The sequence below is a fragment of the Carcharodon carcharias genome, chromosome 5, assembly GCF_017639515.1.
Source record: "Carcharodon carcharias isolate sCarCar2 chromosome 5, sCarCar2.pri, whole genome shotgun sequence".
NCBI classification, from domain to species: domain Eukaryota; kingdom Metazoa; phylum Chordata; class Chondrichthyes; order Lamniformes; family Lamnidae; genus Carcharodon; species Carcharodon carcharias.
In genome coordinates, this window is record NC_054471.1 from 123157532 (window position 1) to 123178874 (window position 21343).

The window sequence follows — 21343 nt, forward strand, 5'->3', positions numbered from 1 at the left end:
TCAGTTAAATCTGCCAGCTACTGCAGAATTTGGCACCACGGGGACATGGAGGGCATCCACTGCCAGTGGCTGTGAAAGTGACCGTGGTGCTCAATTTTTATGCCAGTGGCTCCTTTTAGGGCTCCACAGGTGATCTCCACAGGGCTCTGTGGGATATAACAATCCACCACCCACAAATGCATTCATGAGATCACCGATGTCATCTTCATGAGGGCATACCACTTTGTGCATTTCACCCAGGACCAGGACAACCAGGATGCAAGAATGATTGGATTTGCCCAGATCTCAGGTTTCCCACAGGTGCAGGGTGACATCCGCTGTACTCACATGTTGCTCAGATCTCTGTCACAACAAGCAGTCAGCTATGTCAACTGCCAGGGATTCCATTCACTGAACATGCAGCTGGTGTGCAACCACCACAAATGTATCCTGCAGGTTTGTGCATGGTTTCCAGGGACCGTGCACGAAATCTACATTCTCAGTCGGTCACAGAACCCTGAAGTCTTCCAGAGTCCACAGAGGCTGCAGGGATGGTTCTTTGGGGACAAGGACTGCCCATAAAGGATGTGGCTGATGACCCTCATATGGCGGCCTCAGACTGCAACAGAGTTGAAGGTGCAATGAGGCTAATGCTGCAACATGGTGGAGCAAACCATCGGGATGCTGAGAATTAGGTTTCGGTGCCTGGACCGGTCTGGTGGAGCCCTGCAATACAGAGGGTGTCATGCAACGTCATCACCTGCTGTGCCCTTTACAACCTGGAGCTGCAACAGGGCGAGGAGCTGGCTGAGGAGGAGATGGAGGAGCTGGAGGTCTCCTTCGATGAGGAAAACATCGATGGTGATGAGGGTGAGGAGGTCCTCAAAGGCGAAGATGATGGCAATGAGGCCCTTACACTGGCTAGATGAGGCAGGCACACTTGGGAGGCCCTCATAGCAGCTAGATTTGTGGAGGATGATGATGACATGCAGTGAGAAGACACCATAAGATCCTCACATTGCACCTGTGAACATTTGACTTGTCTGGCTTTTGGCAGCACACATACCTGATGAAATGGAGGCCCTAATGATCGCTTGATTGCAGGAGGACAATGATGACAACACACAGTGAGGACATTACATAAATCTTCACATAGCCTCCGGGAATGTTTAACTCCTGTCTGACTGAGGGTAGCTCACTTGTGCACTGTGTGATCAGTGTCATATCATGGAGATGCAGCTATGAAACTTTAAAAGCACCGGATCCTTTGTCCACCTTCAGCACCTGACCCCTTCAGGAGCACAGTGTCACTGGTCACAGATGTTGAAGAGATGGGGGCCAGCCCCAATTTAAAGGTGCTGAGAGCACACAGAGAGTATGACGGAACTCTGTGATGCCTGCCCACTACATTCTGGCAGCAATGACAAGCACTTTGAGGTGCAGGCATCAGTAATGTGTCCAGGGAGTGTGAGGCTGGACTATCACTTTAGTCTGAGCGGTGCACAAAACACAGGGGAGAGGCCCTGGACTGAGATACCTGCCTTTATCTTGTGCAGAAAGGTTTCACATCTGAGTGACATGAACACTTCATCAGAACAAGGAGCCATAGGCAGGGAGGCATTGTTGACAGTTTATTTACAGTAGTGAATATTATGTACAAGTGTTTAACACCTGTGCCCAGGCTGTGCAACCACATCTTTTTAACCTTCCTAACCCTGCCACTACATCTTGGTGCTTGCCTGATATCCACAGCGGAGGTGGAGGCAGCCTCCTGACTGCTATGCCCTATCTATGATGACCTTGACAGGTGTTTTCTGGAGGGCCGAGACCTGGAGGGCCCCAGCCTGTTTTCAGAGTCCTGCTATGTGGCACTGACATCCCTCTCGGCCTGTGGAGCTGGATCTGCTGGGATCATAGGAAGAGGTGATTCAGATGGGCCAGACACTCCTAGAGTCACCTGGGTAGATGGCTCTGGGGTGTGCACTTGCTGATCCTCCACCCTATGGGTGCCCGAGGACCCCTGGCTGACTCATTAAGGAGAAAGGGAAGCTGGGACGAAATTGAGCTGCCCCGCACCCCTCTCGTGTACAGACTGTTGGAGGCCAACTACAGTGTCAGTGATGGATTTCAGCCAGTGCAGTAGTGCAGGAGTGACATCTTGGACCAAGGTCTCCATGAGAGCTGCCATTCTACCAGTGTTGACCTCAGTGCATTGACATGCCAGTGCTAACACGTCTGAAGGCGGATAGACTCCTCCATTGTGCCTTACAATATGAGGAGTGCAGTGGACATCCCTTCCTGATGTTTCCAAGTTTGTCTTTGAGCTCCAGCAACTGAGACATGACCGAGACCAGAGGCTCATCATTTGACTTGGACTCAGCAAATTTCTGGCCTGCAGCAGCCCTCCAAGTCCCCCTGCAGCTCAAGCCCCTCCTACGGCACCTTCCCATGCAACTGCAGAAGGTGCAACACCTGCCCCTTTACTTCCCCCCTCTTCACCATCTGAAAGCCCAAACACTCCTTTCAAGTGAAGCAGCACTTCACTTGCACTTCCCTCAATTTAGTCTACTGCATTCGCTGCTCCCAATGCGGTCTCCTCTACATTGGAGACACCAAACGCAGACTGGGAGACCGCTTTGTGGAACACCTTCAGTCTGTCCGCAAGCATGGCCCAGACCTCCCTGTCGCTTGCCATTTCAACACACCACCCTGCTCTCATGCCCACATGTCTGTCCTTGACCTGCTGCAATGTTCCAGTGAAGCTCAACGCAAACTGGAGGAACAGCACCTCATCTTCCGACTAGGCACTTTACAGCCTTCCGGACTTAACATTGAGTTCAACAATTTCAGATCACAAACTCTCTCCTCCATCCCCACCCCCTTTCTCACCCACTTTTTTCTAATAATTATTATAATTTTTTTCATATATTTTTCTTTTCCCACCTATTTCTATTATTATTTTTAAATTTATTTCCATCTATTTTATCTCCACCTTTTAGCTTATTTCGATCCTTCCCCCCACCCCACCCCCACTAGGGCCATCTGCTACTTGCTCATCCTGCTTTCTACCCTTAATGTCATCATTAGCACATTCCTTAGCTAATATCACTACTGTCAACACCCCTTTGTCCTTTTGTCTATGACATCTTTGGCAATCTCTCCTTTACCTCCACCTACCTCTGGCTCTCTACCCAGCTCTACCTGTCCCACTCCCCCCTAAACAGCTTATATTTCACCTCATTTCTATTTCTCTTCAATTCTGATGAAGAGTCATTCGGACTTGAAACATTAACTCTGTCTTCCTCTCCACAGATGCTGTTAGACCTGAGTTTTTCCAGCTATTTTTGTTTTTGTTTCTGGAGAATTTATAATGGACAATAGAGAAATGACGGAGAAGCGAAATGGTTACTTTGTGTCTGTCTTCACTGAGGAAGATACAAGAAATCTCCCAGAATTAGAGATCCGAGAGACTAGGGAGAATGAGGAATTGAAGGAAATTAGTATAAGTAAGTTGGTGGTATTGGCGAAATTAATGGGACTGAAAGTCCTCGGGTCCTGATGATATGCATCTCAGTGTTGAAAGAGGTAACTATGGAGATAATGGATGCATTGGGGATTTTGTTCCAAAGTTCTATAGATTCTGGAATGGCTCCTGCAGATTGGAAGGTGGCAAATGTTGCTCCACTATTTAAGAAGGGAGTGAGAGAGAAAACAGGGAACTACCGACCTGTTAGCCTTATATCAGTAGTAGGGAAAAATGCTAGAATCTATGCTAAAGGATGGGATAAATGGACACTTGGATAATGGTGATCTGATTTGGCAAAGTCAGCATGGATTTATGAATGGGAAATCATGTTTGAATGTTGGGGCTTTTGAGGATGTTGCTAACAGAATTGATAAAGGGGAGTCAATGAACCTAGTATTCTTGGATTTTCAGAAGGCTTTTGATAAAGTCCCCCACAGGAAGTTGGTTAGCAAAATAAAAGCACACGGGATAGGACGCAATGTACTGGCATAGATTAAGGATTGGTTAACAGGCAGAAAACAGAGAGTAGGAATAAATAGATCATTTTTGCACTGGCAGGCTGTGACTATTGGGGTACTGCAAGGATCAGTACTTGGTCCCCAGCTGTTCACAATATATATCAATTATTTGAATGTGGGGACAAAATGTAATATTTCCAAGTTCGTGGATAACACAAAGCCAGGTGAGAATGTGTGTTGTGAGCAAGATGTAAAGCAGCTACAGGAGTCGGCAAGAACATGGCAGATGGAATATAACGTGGAAAAATGTGAGGTTATCCACTTAGGTAGAAGGAGCAAATGCGCAGAATATTTCTTAAATGGAGAGAGATTAGAAAGTGTAGATGTACAAAGGGACCTGGGTGTCCTCATTAATAAGTCACTGAAGGCTAACATGCAGATACAGCAAGTAATTAGGAAGGCTAATGGAATGTTAGCCGTTTTCACAAGAGGATTTGAGTACAGGAGTAGTGAAGTCTTGCTTCAGTTGTATAGAACATTAGTTAGACTGCATCTAGAGTACTGTATGCAGTTTTGGTCCCCTTATCTGAGGCAGGATATTATTGCCATAGAGGGACTGCAACAAAGGTTCACCTGACTTGTTCCAGAGATGGCCAGACTGTCTAATGAAAAGAGATTGAGGAAACTGGGCCTGTATTTTCTAGTGTTTTGAAGAATGAGAGGTGATCACATTGGATCCTATATATACTTAAAAGGATAGACAGGGTAGGTGCAGGTAAGATGTTTCTCCTGTTTGGGGAGTCCATAACCAGAGGACACAATTTCAAAATAAGGGAGAAGCCCCAAGGTGAGGAGAATTTTTTTACTCAGAGGGTTGTGAATCTTTTGAATTCTCTACCCCAGAGGGCCATGGAAGCTCAGTAACTGAATATGTTTAAAGTAGAGATTGACAGATTTCTAAATTCCAATGGCATAAAGGAATATGGGGATAGTGTGGGGAAAAGGCATTGAAGTGGATGATCAGCCATGATCTTATTGAATGGTGGAGCAGGCTCGATGGGCTGAATGGCCTACTCCTGCTCCTATGTTCCTATGTCCCTATGTTACTATGGCCTTTCCGTGCTCTTGAACTGTTATATTTGGAGTCTGCCAAGGATCAACCTTGGTCCCCTCCTTTTCTCATCTATGTGCTGCCTTTCAACAGCATCATCCAAAAAAACCAAGAATTTCTACATGTGCACCCAGCTCTACTATTATACAAATCTTACGTTGAGCCTTTTTAATACTTCAGCATGCACCATGGATACCTATGAGCACCTGATCCAACATGATGAGCCTTGGGGTAGGCATGACTGCATCTCTCACTATATTGTACACTTTGGCACCAATTTAATCCCTGAAAAACTGACAAGATATGATTCCATTTGTATACCATGATCTTTCTACTCAGTGTCATGCTGAACAAAATGTCACCTGTCGATGTTCTTTGTAGGTATTTGTAGGTATAAGTATTTGAATATGTGCAAAATTCCAATAACTTGAAAAATCAGCCTACCTGAAAAAATGTTGTCCATTTAGCCATTGTATCGGGGATGAGTTTATGACAGTCTGCAGTGTTGTAACAAAAATCATCCATGTGCTCTTCAGGAGGCAAGATTTGTATTTCAAAAGGCCATTCATCAAAGAAGCCTGCTTCAACAGCTCCCAGAAATGGTATTGTGGCCAGATAATAATTCATGCCTAATACAAAAATGAATACCAAGGTATATGGAAACCATAAGATCAGGCTGATGCATAGAACTTGATAAATAGTCAGGGCAGTTGGCAGTATCCAAATTCTCCCAATCTCCCATGCTTGAACATAGTGTTTTTCTGAAATACCTGGATATTAATGAAATGGATTCCTTTGCTATTTGTATATTTCCCAGGTTCCAGTAAATAGCACAATTCAATGAGACCCTCCCTGGGGAAGTGTAGAGAAGTGAAGACTTTTCTCTACAGCCATGACCAAATACTTAACTATGAGTCAAATTATGTAATTCCTGGTGTGCCTGTGGATGTGTGTCAAATACATATGTCCCAGGGAGATTGTAGAAGAGCAAAATAGTGTAGGGGGTTCTTTTCAAACTAGCAGGCTGGGTTTCTGACTCTTATAGCACATTTTTAGTCAGAACACCAATTTTAACAGCAGGTTTAGCGAAAGTCATCGATGCTTTCAAGTTACCCCATATTTTCCGGCACTTCATTTTCAGCAGCCTCAGCAGCCTTTCCTGAAACCACTGCAGATTGCAATACCTTATCTCCAGCCAAGTCATTTCCTAACAAGAAATCAACGCCTTGAAGAAGTAAAGTGGAATGGCACACGCAGTAACAGAATCAGTAACTAAGGCACATCTTAAATTAACCTTATACAAAAGAACAGGCAAACAATTTCCATTGATACCCTGCATGTCATCTATCACCACAGTGACTGTGCTGCTCTTGTATCTTTGAGGATAAAAACTGATTTGTCTGCCTCACTAGACAAAAATAGGGATACTTCATGATTAGAAAATTTCTACAATTTTCTGCACCCTGATTTACTCTATCACTAAGCACAGGAGAACCTATCAGCTTGTCATAAGCTTTACCTGCTAGGGCACTATTCTCTGGAAGGACACTGTACAACTGTACAAGTGCTACAGTCTTATTTTTCCCCTTCCAACATCCAGCCTTCACATGTAATTTTTATGACAAGAAAAGCATGTCAGTCCTCTCGAATCAAACCCATCCTCAGGACTTTCATTCTGACTAAGCTGACGAGCACCAATCATTTCTGGCCTTCTTTCTCACTAGACCAGATTTCCTTTCACCATCAACCCCCCTATCTCTCCAGTCTCTGTGCAGTTCCAAACTGGGGCCTGTTAATAATATGCTTGTGAATCAATTTATGATCATCTGCCATTTCTACAGCATCCTTTATTTTGCGACCTTGACTTTCATACAGGTGGGACCTTGGGCAGGATTTTTCACTGAGAGGGCAGGTGTATACCCGACCCACTCGAGTATAAAATGAAGTTGGGCGAGCATCCCAATGTCATCGCAGACTTATGTGATATTTCCATCAGCGAGTGCGTGCGGGAGTTTGCAGCATGCTCACTGGCAATTAAAAGGCCTTTTAAGGCCATTAAAAATGTAATTGAAGTAAATTTTTCGCTGTCCATCCAACCTTGAGACCAAACAATGAGTTTTCGATCCATCATTAAAATTTAAAAAAAAATTCATCCCAATTTCTAACAAGTCCCTGCTCATGTGACAAAGTCTTAATTGGCCCGCCAACATAAAATCATGGTCCGGCCCCGATCGCGGGCAGCGATCAGCTTCCCGCCCACTCCCGCCACCCCTGCTGAGCCCACCTGAAGAAGGAAAACTCCTGGCCCTTATTTCCAAAAGGATACTATTTTTAAATTCTTCAACTAGAATAATTTTCCTAAGGTTCTGAATGTCGTCTTCAACCTTCATTGATCTATGCCACCTATCAAACACTATTTCCTTTTCTCTAGCAAATTCCACAAAGGTTTGACTCTGTTTTCTTTTCAAATCTCTAAATTTCTGTCTGTAGGGCTCCGGACCAACTCATCGGCATTGAGAGCAGCAACCTTTACTCTGTCATAATCACCTGATTGCTCTTCTGAAAGAAATGAGCACATAAAGCTTTCCTTATGAAAACACTATGTAAGAGCACAGCCCTATCATCTTCTTCAGGCCTTTTCAGTTTTGTGAGAACTTGCTCAAATGACACAAAGTAGATTTCTACTTCTTCCTTCCTAAATTTAAGTACCAAGTAAATACTCCTTGCCAAATCAAATGGCGTTGGCTCTTGGTTAGCCTGACCATTTCCTTCCAATGTACAATCTTGTACTTTGAGTTTTCCTTTTTCCAATTCTTTGTCTCTTTCCTTACCCCTTTCCTCTCTTTTTAACTTCTTCCTTTCTAATTCAGGTTTTTGTTTCTCTTGCTTTCCTTTACTTCTCTTTCTAATACAAGTAATTTTAAATTTCTCTTTCTTGCTCTTCTCTTTCCAATGTCATTCTCTTTCCCTAATCCATTTTTTTTCCAGTTCTACCTGAACACAAGTACAAACGTCCCTTTCTTCCTTAAGGTTCAAATGATGAGCCAATTCTGCAATAATTTCTGCTTTCTTTGCTCCTAAGATGACCCCCCAATTTCTCTGCTACATCCCTAAAATTAACTTTTGTCAGCTGCTTCAGGGCACTAAAGGACAAGTCAGTTCTCTCCAAAAAGGTCTGAGCATTAGAAGTAACCAGGTTGATTTCCCATTGAACACAGGAAAAAGTAAACGTACAATCTTGTTTAGATTATGGAAAATTTCAGTGAAACTGTTTTAAAGCCTCTGGGATATATGCTGGACAAGCCCCCAATTTGTTATGATCCTTCTAAAGACTGATAACGTTTTTAAATAAGATGAATTTTGCAAATGACACAATGGAAATAATCAAAGGACAAGATTTCACTTTAAAAAAAAACTTTTACTGTGGCAACTAAAGCAAAATCAGCATAATTCACACATTACTTAACAGGTAAATGATAATTCAAATAAAAATATAAATTTTCACTTTAAATAGTCGATACAACAAATATACATCATACACAACTGCAAGCACTTGCCCTGCACCCCCACCAGCCCAACCTCAGCATTTATGACATTAAAACCACAACCTTTCCTTTATCCCAAGGAGAGATTCAGTTTGTTTACTGATACAGGAAGTAGGCCTGAAGTCCATGCAGGCAGCAGTCTCACTCCACCCAGGGTGGTTTTCCTGGCAGTGATACACAGCCTTCCCGTTTGAACAGGAGGCTCTTTAATAGTGTGCCTGTAGATGCAGCATTTTCAGCCGACAGGGGAATTTCGACAATGAAAGGTTTCCTCCTCCACTAAATCGCATGTGTTTTTCATGCACTTTAGAATTTTAATTATAATCACTTGATAAATGGCAAAAAGAGAGAAAGCAGAAGTTCTGGTTACGACATTGGGAATGGCAATGTGTTGACAAAATCCTGGCCCCAATTTCCACAAGCCCCCAAAAGGCATGTCTTTCCCAACCTTAAATGCTTGGATCTCGGAATCTACCTTTTTGGTCTCCTTTGCTAGCTGTGCCATGCCTTCCCACCTCGACTCCTTTACACCCACAGTTTCACAATCCCTGTCCTAATCTCAGAGAATTCTCCCTGCTTCTTTCTCAGGAGATCTGTGTTTGGGTCTTTGTTCTCTGCAGCTGCTCAGACCAGCTATAACTAAAACCCAAATGAGCCTTTCTTTTTTAAGATTCCATCCCCATAGCAACCTCGGGCAGAGTTTAACTTCTCAGCAGTCTAATGATCTCATAAGCATGAATTCAATTACCCCTTTTTCCACAATTCTCTCTAGGTTTCACTTTGGATTTAAAGGAATGTTCACAAAAAGAAATACAGGGCAGAATTTCCCGTGCCCGCTGGCATCAGGCGTGTTCAGTGACGTGAGTGGACAATATGGCGATAAGGCCAAAAATCAATTTCATGCCATTGTGAAACCAGTTTGCAATCGTCCACTCTGCCCGTCGATGTTGGGCTGCATTTTCCGCCGTTGGACATCAGGAAACTCACTGTAATATAGCTACATATCCTTATAAGGCCAGCCTGTCGGAATCATTCCCCCCCGCCCCCCAAACTGGATTGTCTGCCCACGTCAGCGGGAAAACACACCGGTGCAGAACACATCCTGACAAGTGTGATGTGCAGAAATCGGGACTTACCACCAGGGCCTTGCTCACATCGCAGATCATCCGAGGAGCAGAAGAGGCTGGTGCCTGACAGCACTGGGACCCTGGAGGAAAGTCCATGGCATGCTAGGTGGATTCTCATGGACATGGCTTCACCATGAAGCAGCTCACGGAAGGCGGAAAGTCACCGTTGAGCGTCTGCTCACAACGGATGTTGTTCAAGTGGGTGGGAGAGGAAGATCTAGGATTTACTGGGAGAGAAAGAGGTGTCAGTTGGGGGGAGGGTTGATGTTGGGAGGGGGGAACATAGGTGTTGGGGGTCGTGAGGATGGAGGGGAACAAAGGTGACAGGGGTGAGGTTAGGAGGGGGGAGGGACTGGGGAGGAGGGGGTAACGGGGTGAAGACAGAAACTGGGGGGGGGTTGAAGGTGTAAAGGAAAGATGGGGGAAGGAGTGTGGAGAAGAGAAGAAGTAAGGGTGAAGGAAGGAGTAAAGGTGGAGGAAGAAGTAAGGGCGGAGGAAGAAGTAAGAGTGTCTGAAGAAGTCAGGAAGGGAGGAATTAAGCGATGAGGGGGGGGGAGTTAGAGGGGGGAGGACTGAGGCAGAGGGGGTGTCCACGTGGGGGGAGGACTAAGGGTGGGGCAATTCCGGGGGGTGGGTGGGGGGTTGGTTTTGAGGACTAAGGGCGGGGGAATACGGGGAGTGGGGGAAACAGGTGTTCCGGAGGGAAGGGGTTCCAAGGGGGGGAAGGGTTTCCAAGTGGGGAAGGGGTCCAGAAGGTGGGATGTCCAGGTGAGCGTGCGAGGGAGGGCTGTGATGAGTGCATGACTGCCTCCTGGGGAGCAAACTGAGGGTGGGTGTGGTACAAGGGAATGGTGAGAATGACTGAGGGCAGATTGAGGCGGTCGGGTGGGAGGTTGGGAGTTTGATGGTTTTGGTAGAAGGGGAAGAGAAGGTGGTTAGTGGGGACTCAGAAGCAGACACACAGACCCTGAGGGGTGGGAAAGGAGTCTACAGAGGGATATAGACAGGTTAAGTGAGTGGGCAAAAAGGTGGCAGATGAAATATAATGTTGGAAAATGTGAGGTTATGCACTTTGGCAGGAAGAATAGAGAAGCTGAATATTATTTAAATGGAGAAAGACTGCAGAAGGCTGCAGCACAGAGGGATTTGGGAGTCCTTGTGCATGACTCCCAAAAAGCTAACATACAAGTTCAACAGGTAATAGGGAAGGCAAATGGAATGTTGGCCTTTATTTCAAAGGGAATGTAGTATAAAAATAGGGAAGTCTTGCTAAAACTATACAAGGTACTAGTCAGAGCACACCTAGAATACTGTGAACAATTTTGGTCCCCTTATCTAAGGAAAGATATACTGGCATTGGAGGCAGCCCAGAGAAGGTTCACTAGGTTGATCACGATATGGAGGCTTTTCTTATGAGGAGAGGTTGAGTAAGTTGGGCCTGTAATCATTGGAGTTTAGAAGAATGAGAGGCAAACTTTTTGAAACATAAGAGATTCTTAGGGGGCTTGACAGGGTAGATGCTGAGAGTTTGTTGCCACTTCTGGGAGACTCTAGGACCAGAGGGCATAATCTCAGAGTAAGAGGGCACTCATTTAAAACAAAGATGAGGTGGACTTTCTTCTTTCAGAGGGTAGTTAATCTGTGGAATTATTTACAGCAGAGGGCTGTAAAAGCTGGTTCATTAAGTACCTTCAAGGTGGAGATAGAAAAATGTTTAATCAGTAAGGGAATCAATGGTTATGGGGAAAAAGCAGGAAACTAGAGTTCAGGATTATTAGATCAGTCATGATCTCATTGAATGACGGAGCAGACTCGATGGGCTGAATGGCCTACTTCTGATCCTATGTCTTATGGGAAGGAGGAGGTCAGGGACGTGAATGTGGATGGCGTTGGGATTTTCAGGAAGGAAGAGAACAAACACGTTCACCTGGACATCCTCAAAGGAAAAGGGTTGTGGCTGGTAGGTCACAGAGGGGAGGTAAAATGTGATGCCAGGGGGCTCAACAGTAATGGGGGAAAGGAAATGGGTGACTGGGGAGGGGAAAGGATGAGGGAGCAAAAGAAAAACTATAGCACTATCATGCTGGCTAAATCGAAAGTGAAATGAGAGTCATGGTGGGTGGAGATGCAGGTCAGCTCAGATGGTCAACTGAAGGTGAAACCCAATAGGCAGCATTGAAAATGCTCAGGACAGTGAGGTGAGTGTGATACAGAAGGATCCGCGTGTGTGGGAGAGTGCTTACACAAGGCTATGAAAGGCCCTGCCATGCACACGCTTCTCCCTCCAGAATTACTCGTGGGCCGGCTGCGTGCATCTGAACTGCTAGTGGGGGGGATGCAGTGGGAGGACTTGTGAAGCCTGTCAATAAAGCTGAAAGACACCATTACACATTATTCAGTGAGAGTGACAAAATGTGTTCACCTGTGCAACCAAATGTGATCAGGATTTCTCAACTTCTGAACACCTTAGACTTCTAGTTGCTGCCCTGACATCTACAGCAGGGATGGAGACAGCCTGTGTAATGGTTGGCCCTGTTGCCTCTAACGCCTTCAGCATTGGTCCTCTGGAGAGCTGAGGCCTTTAAGGCCCCGGCGTGCTTTGGCTGTCCTCCTGTGGGCCACCTGCTCCCTCTGCAGTAGCAGAGGATGAGGTTGAGGGGTTCACAGACAAAGGGGTCTCAGGGAACTGAGAACCTCTGAGATTCCTGAATAGATGACCCAGGGGTGTCCAGCTGCCACTCCTCTACTCTTCGGGCCTCAGCCAGACTCCTTGAGGGGAAGGAGCATCTGGGGGACATTGCTGTGCCCTGTTTCCCTCTCGTGTCGCCACTGCAGGAACTCGCCCATGGCCACTGCAATGGAGTGCAGGTCTGCACACATGTCTGCTTTCTGTTGGACCAGGGTCTCCATGGCATCCATTATCCTTCCACTGTGACAGGTCTTCCAGGCCACTTATTTCCAGCTCTTTTGTGAAACAAGGTGGAGATAATTAGTGCATGGCAGCAGAGTCAAATGCAGGAGAGAGAGCACTCACAGTTGCGTTGAGAGAGGGATGTTGAGGTGCAGGATTCTCAAGAAGGTGTTTGCCCCTGATATCACAGTCACCGCCAGCATAGTCCATGTGCTCACCAGTCAGCATGATGCCACATTCCTCAAAGTGAGTGAGGCACCTAATTTGGGCCACTCCACCCCTCCGGTCTGTGTTCTCTCCGCTGTTGTGAGCCAGCTTCTCCTGCGTAGAAACAGATGGAAAGAGTATGATCAGGATATATGACACTGCGTGGAATGTTTGTGTGGTGAGCGGAACCATGGACAGGATGAGAACACAAGCTCCACAGGATATGAGCCTGATGGAGATGTAAAGGTGTGTGTGAGAGTTAGTGGTGGTGTTCCTTCAGGCATGTGATCCCTATGGATATGTGATGGGTTTGTGAGTGTGCGAGTTGAGAGTGATGAAAAGAGTTACTTACCCTGGCAGAATGGCTGAGACCAGTTATCCAGTTGAGGCACTGGGCGGCTGTCCTGTTTTGCGGGGCACTGACACTAACCATGGCTGCCACCGCTTCCCATGTTGGATTAGTGATGCTGCTGCGACCAGTGCCGGGGTAAAGGGCATCACCGTGGGCTGCCACTGCATCCAAAAAGCATTAGAGGGATGCTTCATTAAACCGGGGGGGGGGGCCTGCAGTCTTCTTGTCTTTCGGAGCCCTATGTCTTCTTTGCAGCAGTCGTGGGCTGTAAGCACTGATAGGTATGTGTGTGGCTGTACTTTAAATATGATGACCGGCGTGATGAAGTGGCAAGGTGATGGCATGGCGGGTGAATGACAGCCTACTCGCCATCGAAACGGTTTGTTTCCTGGGAATGCATAATCAGTGTGGCGGGTTTGGGATGATATGGCGTGAGAAGCTGCCATTGTGGCTGGCGGGTAAATCTTCATTTCTCCTGCTCGCTACCACAGACCACACTTAGTGCAAATCTGGGACGATTCCGCCCATGGACTTTGTCCCAAAGAGCAAAGTTTATTATAAAGTGTTATGATGTAGAAAATGTGGCAGCCAATTTGCTCACCCACAAACAACAATGTGTTAATGACCAGATAATCTGTTTTATTAGTATTGTTGATTGGGGGATAAATATTGGTCAGAACACTGGCAAGAACTCCCATAATCTTCTTTGAAATAGTAAATTGCATGTTTTACATCCATTTGAGAGAACAGATGGGGCCCCGGTTTAACATCTCTTTCAAAAGATTGCACCTCTGCCAGGGCAGTACTCGCCCAGCACAGCACTGGAATGTTAGCCCAGCATTTTAGCGTCAAGTCTCTGGAATGGGACATGAACCCACAGCATCTTCTAGTGTGCATTAAAAGTAATGTCAGTTTTTCCAGGCGTTTTATCCTGACATCCCAATGGCATATGTTTTAGTCTGATTGCTGAGACCATAAACATAGCTCCTTACTGACTTTACAAAATATGCACAGCCAAATTAACTTGGATTTTATATTTCAAATATTTTGGGGTCAGGGGATGGTGGTTGGGACTGTGATTTACACTCTAGATGCAAAAGAGGCAAAGATATTAGCCCTTGCTGAGAAAAAGCACCAGCTGTTTTAGTAAAGGAGTTGAGACAGTGCAAGGAACAACTAGCCTGACACCTGTAGCAGGAAAAATGAAGGATGTGATAACTGGACACTGAGAAAATAATGGTAGGATTGGGAAGAGTCAGCATGGATTTACAAATGGGAAATTGTGGGCTGAATAATACAGCACATTTTGCTGGGTGGAACTCGATCCGGAAGTGGGTAGATTGCCGACCCCCGCCCCCACCGTCGCAGCGCATTGTACAAAACAGCTCAATTAATGGCAGCAAGGCAGGTTTTAAGCCCGCGAAGCCACTGGATTGTCATTTCCCTGCCCAATCCAAGCTGTGGTGTGGGATGCCTGGTGGCTGTAATCATTAGCCATGAACGTGAAGGAGGTCATGGCCACTCATTTAAAGCGCCACCTGGCACGGGACAGTGTCAGGTGACCCAGCAATTTCCTAAGGGGCAAAGCCAGCAGGAAGTACTTGTTTTCTGTTAAATTATAGGGAATTTTTTGAGGCTGGTATTATTATTATGAAAAATGTGTCAAATTCTGCAGATGCTTTGAGTTAAGTGTTTCTGCCAGTGAACACAGATGGTATGAAATATGACTATCCATCATCTCACCTTCCAGGAGTGCAGACAGCCGGATTTGCAAGGGGCACCTCTACTTGGGCAGTGGATAAATAGAGGGTGAGGCTCGGGGCTTTCACTCACCTTCCACGATCGGAGACAATTGGACCTGCAAGGGGCACCTCTACTCGGGCAGTGAGCCAAGTTTGAAAAAAAAAATCCAGGAGTGACATTACAGGAAAACCGTAAGATCATTGGTTGGTGAGAAGCTGCTGTTAGGGAGTGTGTTTAAATAGCATAAAATGAGAAAAACCTATCATTTATAAAGAAATAGCTACTTGGATTTCATTAAGGAACACTAGCAAGAGGGAAGTAAAGGTAAATCAAGTAAAAATGAAATAGAGTAATAAAGTAAACCAAAGTGAAATAAAGTTAGCATAGGTGTAGTAAAGTTAAGTTACTAGTGAATTTATTCTATTCATTCTACTTACTCTAAGTACTTACTTATACCATTCATGACTCCTCAGGTACTGAAGCAATCCATGTCCAAATGCGGAAAAACCTGGACAATATCCCGGCTTGGGCTGACAAGTGGCAAGTAACATTCGCGCCACACAAGTGTCAGACAATGACCATCTCCAACAAGACAGTATCCAACCATCGCCCCTTGATGTTCAGTGGCATTACTATCACTGAATCCCCCACTATCAACATCCTGGAGTTACCATTGACCAGAAACTGAACTGGACTAGCCATATAAATACTGTGGCTACAAGAACAGATCAGAAGCTAGTAATCCTGTGAGGGTTAACTTAACTCCTGGCTCCCCAAATCTTGTCCACCATCCACAAGACGCATGTCAGGAATATGATGGAATACTCCCCACTTGCCTGGATAAGTGCAGCTCCCACAACACTCATGAAGCTGGACACCGCCCAGGACAAAGTAGCCCACTTGATTAACACTACGTCCACAAACATTCACTTCCTCCACCACCGACGCACAGTAGCAGCAATGTGTACCCTCTACAAGATGCACTGCAGAAACTCACCAAGGCTCCTTATGCAGCACCTTCCAAACCCGTGACCACTATCATGTAGAAGGACAAGGGCAGAAGATAGATGGGAACACCATCACCAGGAAGTTCTCCTCTAAGTCACTCATCATCCTGTTGTGAATGATGCTGAACATTGTGCAATCATTGGCAAACATCCCCACTTCTGACCTTATGATGGAAGGAATGTCATTGACGAAGCAGTTGAAGATGGTTGGGCTGAGGACGCTACCTTGAGGAACTCCTGCAGTGCTGTCCTGGACCTGAGATGATTGACCTCCAACAACCACAACCATCTTCCTTTGTGCTAGGTAAGACTCCAACAAGCAGAGACTTTTCCCTCTGATTCCTATTGACCCCAGTTTTGAGAAAGCTCCTTGATGCCATATTCAGTCAAATGTGGCCTTGATGTCAAGGGCAGTTACTCACACCTCACCTCGTGAGTTCAGCTCTTTTGTACATGTTTGAACCAAGGCTATAATGAGGTAAGGAGCTGAGTGGCCCTGGCAGAACCCAAACTGAGAGTCAGTGAACAGGTTATTGTTAAGCAAGTTCCACTTGATAGCACTGTTGACGACCCTTTCCATTACTTTACTGATGATCGAGAATAGACTGATGGGGTGGTAATTGGCCGGGTTGGATTTGTCCTGATTTTTGTGTACAGGACATACCTGGGCAATTTTCCACATAGCAGGGTAGATGCCAGTGTTGTAGCTGTACTGGAACAGCTTAGCTAGGGGTGCATCAAGTTCTGAAGCACATATCTTCAGTACTATTGCCAGGGCCCATAGCCTTCAGGAATTCAGGAATATTGTCAGGGCCCATATCCTTTGCAGTATCCAATGCCTTCAGCCATTTCTTGATATCACGTGGAGTGAATTGAATTGACTGAAGACTGGCACCTGGATGCCGTGATCCTCTGGAGGAGGCTGAGATGGATCATCCACTCAGCACTTCTGGCTGAAGATTGTAGGAAATCATCCAGCCTTATCTTTTGCACTGATGTGCTGGGCTCCTCCATCATTGAGGGTGAGGTTATTTGTGGAGCCTCCTCCTCCAGTGATTTGTTTAACTGTCGACCACCATTCATGACTGGATATGACAGGACTGCAGAGCTGCATTAGTCCTCTTTATTGCAAGGGAATTTGAGTTCAGGCGTAAAGAGGTCTTCGGAGAATGTTTGAGACACTTTGTGAAGATATCACCAACACTTGAGCAATACTTATTCCAGAAATTTTCTGATGAATTCACCTAAAAAGAGTATGCATTGTGCTACTCCACTTTATTGGACACCTTGTAGGAGCCATCAAGAGAAAGGGAGTGCTGGTAATGGCCAGCACTAGGCCAGCTAGGGCTTCCCCCGTGGTTTGGATAAGGAATGGGAGGAGGATGTCGCCATCCAACGACATGCTGCTGTGTGCTAGCCAGAGGATGCCACACCTTTAGTGGATGGGCAAGGAACAGATAAATTGCACTTGAATGCTAAACCTGAAGGTGCTACTTAGCACCTCCAAGCAAGTTTAAATTATGGAAATCAGCAGTTAGGAACAAACTTGTGCACTGAATTGATACTTTCAAAGAAGTGGCACCCAGTTAGAGCCTGTTTTCACCCTTTCACCGAAGTAACCCCTTTGTACTTTAAAGTAGCTCTTCCTTTACAGATTTACATCTACTACACCTATCAACAATCAGCAACTGGTATTCGAACATCCAATTATCCTTACACTCTGCAATGTTAATGCTAAGATGGATTGCTTTGGACATAGAGGGATGGGAGGCAAAATATTTCAGTGCAGGAAAAAGACTGATCAATGCTGAATCAGCAGGATTGGGGAGCCGAACAGCCTTATCTAGCTACTTTTAACATTAGGCATGCTAGACAAATTGCACAGATTAAACTGCTATACAGTTTACAAATTAACTTTAATTCCTGCAGTACAGTAGTCAGAATTATACAGCTGAGGAGTGTGAAAATAACACCAATTACCAAGTAAATCATTCTTTTATACACATTTGGTAAAGCAGTCAATAATGGTTACTACTTACAGGACCACCAACTTGTTGTGGAGATACACAGTGATTCACCAGTTTGTTGGCCACAAGATGACACATTGGACGGATCTGCTAATCTACCTAGTATAACAAGACAATGGTTCATGTTCACCAATATACCATTTCTGTCCAATTCTACCTCAGGTCCTTCTAACAAAATGGCATTAAACAACTCAGCAATCAACTAAATGTTTTTACTAACTCATCCAAAATTATAATAACATTTCACAATTTGTGAGTTTTGTTTTTAAATAACTAAGTTGCTTCTTTGTTCTTGCTCCCTGGGAAACATATTTTACAAGGGCTGATGAGCTACTCCCCAGTCTGTCACTCCTGCTTTGAAACCATTTGTTACAAAGTATATGAGAATCCCTGAGGTTACTCGCTGTACCAAAATTACCCCTCTCCTCCCTATGAATAAGCCTTTTGCCCTGATTTGCTGTTACCCAGGTCCCATTTGGACTTCATCATGTAAAGAATTGTGAACACAATTTTCCATCCCACCAGTCCGTACATTGGCATTTCAGAACCATGTCATGTTTTGCCTTTGCAGTTTTTAGTTTAGTAAATTAGGCTATTGTTCAAATTAAGTAAATAAATTTTAAAGGAGCCCTAAATAAGTCCGAATTCTGTAGTGCAATTAGAAAAAAAAAGATAATGTTGCTTAATAATGTTTTAAAATCAATCCATCTTGGTTAAGTAGTATGTACCAATACCTGTTTGTATAATAATTTAGTGCTTAACCTCATATGCTATTAAACTATACAGACTACAAAGGCACCACTGAGTTTTTGCTAAGTTAGTTACTGTCAGCTGAGACGGCAGAAGTGATGCAACAATTGGGGTAATGATGAAAAAACAACCATCAACCAGAAATGGCACTTACTATTACTATCTACTGTTTCCTGCTACCAAAATATGTGTACATGTGCATGGGCAGGATTTTCCCCTTGGCGGGTGGGCCTGGGGCTAACCGCAAGAAGGACTGTCGACTGTGATTGGGCTCCGATCGCAATTTCATGCAGACTGGCCAGTTAACGGCCAACCAGCGAGAAACGCGTGCTGAGAGCCTCAGAACTGCCGGGGAGGAGTGTGATCGCTGAAGTCTGCACATGAGCATGGGAGCATGCACTGAAATCTCCCTGAAGACACAGAGCTACCTCAGGGTGCTGAAGAATTGTAAAATGAAAAAATAAACATTTTACAAATGATGTACCCCCACATGTGTCTCAGTCCCATGAAGAGGGGCATGTTAAAAATGATGTTAAAAGAATTTTCGTTCTTTTTCTAGGTACTGTTGGAAACCTCATCCCGCCCATGGATGAGGTTTCATAAAAAGTGGAAAGGCCACCTGGCCTATTCGCCCATCCATTAATCGAATGGTTGAGTGGGCAGCAAAAAGTGCAAATTAATTACCTGTTTAAGGGTTATTAATATGCCTCCTAATTGTTGGTGGGCGTGCTGCTGTCTCTTGCAATGCCTGTAAGCCGAAAGATCGTGACAGTGCGTGATGACATCGGGATGCTCACCCAAAGTCATCGCGCACTATTTCACTCCCCTTCAAGTCAGGTGCACGCCCGCCTGTGAGACGGAAAATTCTGCCCCATGTGTGTGTCATCATTGGATGAGACAAGAATGGGCTCAGCTATGATGGCCCATTTGGTTGAACATCAGCACCCGACTAATTAGTCCTCCAATACCTCAAACTATATGCGTGGACACTGTACAAGCTATGCATAAGTTGGTAATTTAAACTTTAGAATATTATCCAGGTTTAATTATTTTTATATGTAATTGCATTTTTAAATAACATTTATTACTGTACGGTCTTCGAGTTATTCAAAATGGCATGAAATTTGCACAAGGGTAGATCATGAACACATTCAATTAATCTCATACCTGTTTTAAACTGCCATCCATGTTGCAGAGGCAGACCCCACAACACATTTCCTGTATTGCTGGGTCCAAAATTATTCATATACTTAGCTGTAACATTCAGTAGTATTTTATACATTCCCAACCGATCTAGATAATTCCAAGGATTAATAACAGTTTTGTTATGGGTGGTAACAAAGCCATCCAATGAGTCAGGAACACTATCCCATAATGGTGGGTAATTACCACTTTCTCTTGCTTCGTCCTGTCCGTTTGCATTAGAAAAATTTATCAGTAATGCAGTAAGGAGTACAATGGCAGATGCTTTGCAAACTAGAATAAGCCCTGCCATTTTGAATGACTCCACATAAATGTTCAATTCTCTTTATATAAGCTCCAAGGTCTCCTCTGTATTTTTGGTATGAATTATCACAAATTATGAAACTATTTCACAAGTGTTTCTTTTCCCAGTGACATTAATGACCTCACTCATATGACAACTTAAGTAACAACAAATCAATACAATTGGAAAATGCACATAATATCAGCTATGACATCCAATTACATGCTGATTGCAGAGCTGAGAAAGCCATATGCTTTGCTAAGACAAGAAAGAGCAAATTATGATCAGATAACATTTTAACAGGGAGTACACAACACTACAAGAATCATCAATTTATGGGAAATAGTTATTTGGCATGGTTAAGAACCTTGATGGACAGGGTACATTAAAAACTTGTCATGTTATGGATATTTCTCATCCAATTTTATGTAACAAAAGTAATGCACTTACCTGAGGGCCCCTACGATACTAACAATGACTCAATGTTTATCAGCTCTTTCGTGGCTGGTTGTTCTTGCAACAGCAGCTTGATGGAAATGATGCCTGAGGCCCACTTCTGGAATGGTTTGAGCTTCATAATTCAGGAGCAGGTATGGAATGCTATGCCCCCATATGCGCAAAATGGCTCATGATATGGAGGTGGAAGTAGTCAACTTTGGTGACGAAGGAGATATGATCAAAAGCTTATCTCAGTATCAAATACAGCGCCAGGGGTTGGTTCAGCCTCAGATAGATGCCAGGAAGGGGAATGGAGTCCAAGGAATGCAGCTTGTGGCAGGAACCTATGCATTTAAAAGCTAAATGTAATATGAATAAGAGGAAGGCTCCATAATACTACTCAGAGGCCTGATTAGTGTGCAATCAATTACATAAAATGGCGCTGCTAGCAAACCTGTTCCCTTCGGTTGCACAGTTGTTGCTAAAAGCACATTGCCCTTGTTGGACAATATGGGTTAGTAGAATGTCTTGGAGCCTTCCTGGCAGCTTTTTAAGTGTGTACTTCATTTCTCATCTGTGACTGTACAGTTCAGTAACTGGGACTTGGCAAAAGAAGAGTCACATTGGACTCGAATTGTTTCTTTCTCCACAGATTTGCTGAGTTTTTCCAGCACTT

General features: G+C 44.6%; 1 protein-coding gene across 1 annotated transcript in view; it reads right to left on the bottom strand.

Moving 5' to 3' along the window:
• The window catches only part of LOC121277752 (protein LEG1 homolog), a 35236-nt gene extending 14430 nt beyond the window's left edge, over positions 1-20806 (bottom strand). The window contains exons 1-4 of the mRNA XM_041187391.1: positions 20699-20806; positions 19911-20151; positions 18006-18092; positions 5519-5703 (exon numbers count right to left, since the gene is read on the bottom strand). Coding sequence (XP_041043325.1) covers positions 5519-5703; positions 18006-18092; positions 19911-20151; positions 20699-20806 — 621 coding nt within the window. The remainder of the gene's footprint in view (positions 1-5518; positions 5704-18005; positions 18093-19910; positions 20152-20698) is intronic.
• Between the last annotated feature and the right edge of the window lie 537 nt (positions 20807-21343).